The following is a 2,324-nucleotide window of genomic DNA, read 5'->3' as shown; positions in this document are numbered from 1 at the left end:
AGAGGGATGGGAGGAGATAGAGTCGACGTTAATGGAGATCGACAGGAAAATGAGAGATGCTGAAAATGAACCACACGAAGATAAGAGGAAAACTGAGCTCCTATGGCCAATACATAAACTCAATCATCAACGATCAAGGTAGATCGTTATGGTATTCTTCTGGGCATCATTTGAATCTTACCTCATGGAAGATACGTGTTTGATATGTATTATAAAAAGAAGGCCATCTCCAAGGAGTTGTTTAGATATTGTCTTGATGTGAGCCAACTGCTTCGCTCCGCCTTTTTTGTTTATTTTTCTTGTCTTTTCCCTTTAGGAAGGTTGGGCCGATAAACAGTTAGTGTATAAGTGGCGCAAGCCGGGGTATGATCAGCTTTGCTGTATGCTCTGTTGCCAAGCGACAAATCATAATCAGGTTAGTATCTTTTACGCACGCTGAAGATTTCTCATTGTTATATGTGCTTCCTTAGGGGACGACGTGCATTTGCAGGGTACCACGAAGTCAACTTGGTGAGGGTAAAGTTGTACAATGTGCCCATTGTGGATGCCGAGGATGCGCTTCTGGAGATCAATGATATCACTGTACCTTGATGACTATTAGTATCATACACAAGTTTGAGGATGAGGAGTTGACTTCATTTAGTTGTCAATTATATCACTAACATTTCGACGGTTCGTGAGGCTTTAGACAAGTCATAGAATTTCTGAAGTAGAAGAGTGATCCAGAACATCCCATGGTACTGAACGAAAGGCTTCCTATCATAATAATACCAAACACTTGCATGCGGGTTCCGTAAATAGTTGTACTCACGGGCCATCTCTACTTCCAGATTAGATGAATCCATTCAAACAGCTCATGTTAGAATGACGACATAATGAACTGGGCTCTTTGGTGATGAGCTATGCTCGTTAGTGCTTGGTATTGAGCTTGCTTGGCCTCTAACATCGATCTCCGAGGAGATGTTCGATGCCAAACGTGAAAATCATGCTTCTATCACATTGTCGAGTTTCTGACATATCCGAAGTTGAAAGAATACAATGGAGAAAGGGTCGTGATGTGGATCGTGAGCTCTGCCAATTGAGATTGACGACTCGACATATATCTAAGCAATCGTTGATAGATCTTACCCATAGTATAACCCGATGTATCCTACCCCTACCACTACTAGAACACAAAACAATTGCTTAAGAACCAACCTGCGGCGGGACTACACGTTGAAGACGTAAGAGAGGTGTCCTACGACCAACAAACCATACAACAGTTAAGAAGCTACGACACAACGATTCACATAACGACGCTTCGATTGGAAAAGGTGGGAGTCTCCAAAATTGGCACTTTGGCACTGAGAACCATACGTCCAATAGGAGACGGGTATTTCTACACTAACCCAAAATTAATACTTGCTTATCCCCAGGAGAAGCACTAATGCGAAACTAGGATGAGAAAGCATAGAATAAACAGAATAGACTCCCTCAACGTGTTAATAAACCGTTAGGGATGCTGGGCTCAGTCCGAGCCCGAACAATTTCAGAGTTTCGCTCCGCCGTGACAGGAACTAAACTCTCAAGTAGCAATTGGAGCCGACGAATGATTCAAACTCCGAATCAAAATAGAGACACTCAACAGAGTAGACTAATGGTAAGAGTGCATAGAGTGAAACCACTACTATCAACTCTTAACCCTACTCTGTCTCTTTATATTCACATATTCCACTAGGAGAGAGATAAGATCGGAAACAGAAAATGAAGTAGAGTAATATAGAACACTAGAAACCATCATAAGTCTCGACTTTAATAACCGCATTATCATTGACGAGTTGATCCGAACCAACGGACCTAGCCATCATAGCATCTGATGATTCTCTGAACACCACAAAGCCCGTCTTGGGAGGGACAGGACGACCACATTTAGAGGGACAACGTGACTTCAACGGGAGCATAAGAACATGTTCAACAGCATCCTGCTTGCCGAGGAGAGCGTCAAAATAAGTCTTGATCTTCATACTGCATTTGTTGCCGAGCCGATGACAACGCTTAACCATTAGCACGCGAGCGCAGCACTCAGCTTCAGTAGGTGGTAGCAGATCCTTCACATCATTCAGAGTAAGAACAGCACAAACACCAGTGGTACCCGCTGTAGTCGTATAGATGTCGTCAATTGATAGCAAATCGTTTATAGGAACCTCCGCCTCTTGTTGATAGTAGTACTGTGAGGCAGCTGGGAAAGAGATCTCCTGCTCGGTTAAATCACACGGCAAAACAGGAGAGTCGAAACTCGTGACTGTCACGAGAGGACCCAGGGTCCCCGGAGTACACACTTTCGC

At 43.6% G+C, this 2,324-nt stretch overlaps 2 protein-coding genes across 2 annotated transcripts; one reads left to right on the top strand and one right to left on the bottom strand.

The window, feature by feature from the left end:
* Positions 1-204: 204 nt before the first annotated feature.
* On the top strand, positions 205-575 carry Pmar_PMAR012759 (G10 protein, putative; the record flags this gene model as incomplete). The annotated part of the gene is made up of 3 exons (XM_002771041.1): positions 205-258; positions 317-415; positions 471-575. 3 exons carry the CDS (start codon positions 205-207, stop codon positions 573-575), a joined length of 258 nt encoding a protein of 85 aa, XP_002771087.1.
* A 648-nt stretch (positions 576-1,223) lies between these two features.
* On the bottom strand, positions 1,224-2,142 carry Pmar_PMAR012758 (hypothetical protein; the record flags this gene model as incomplete). The annotated part of the gene is made up of 1 exon (XM_002771040.1): positions 1,224-2,142. A coding segment is annotated over one exon (375 nt), but the record flags the coding sequence as incomplete, so codon positions are not given.
* Between the last annotated feature and the right edge of the window lie 182 nt (positions 2,143-2,324).

Source organism: Perkinsus marinus (assembly GCF_000006405.1).
Source record: "Perkinsus marinus ATCC 50983 genomic scaffold scf_1104296964006, whole genome shotgun sequence".
Classification (NCBI taxonomy): domain Eukaryota; phylum Perkinsozoa; order Perkinsida; family Perkinsidae; genus Perkinsus; species Perkinsus marinus.
Note: the sequence above shows the minus strand (reverse complement) of the source record. Positions and strands in the feature narration are given on the sequence as shown.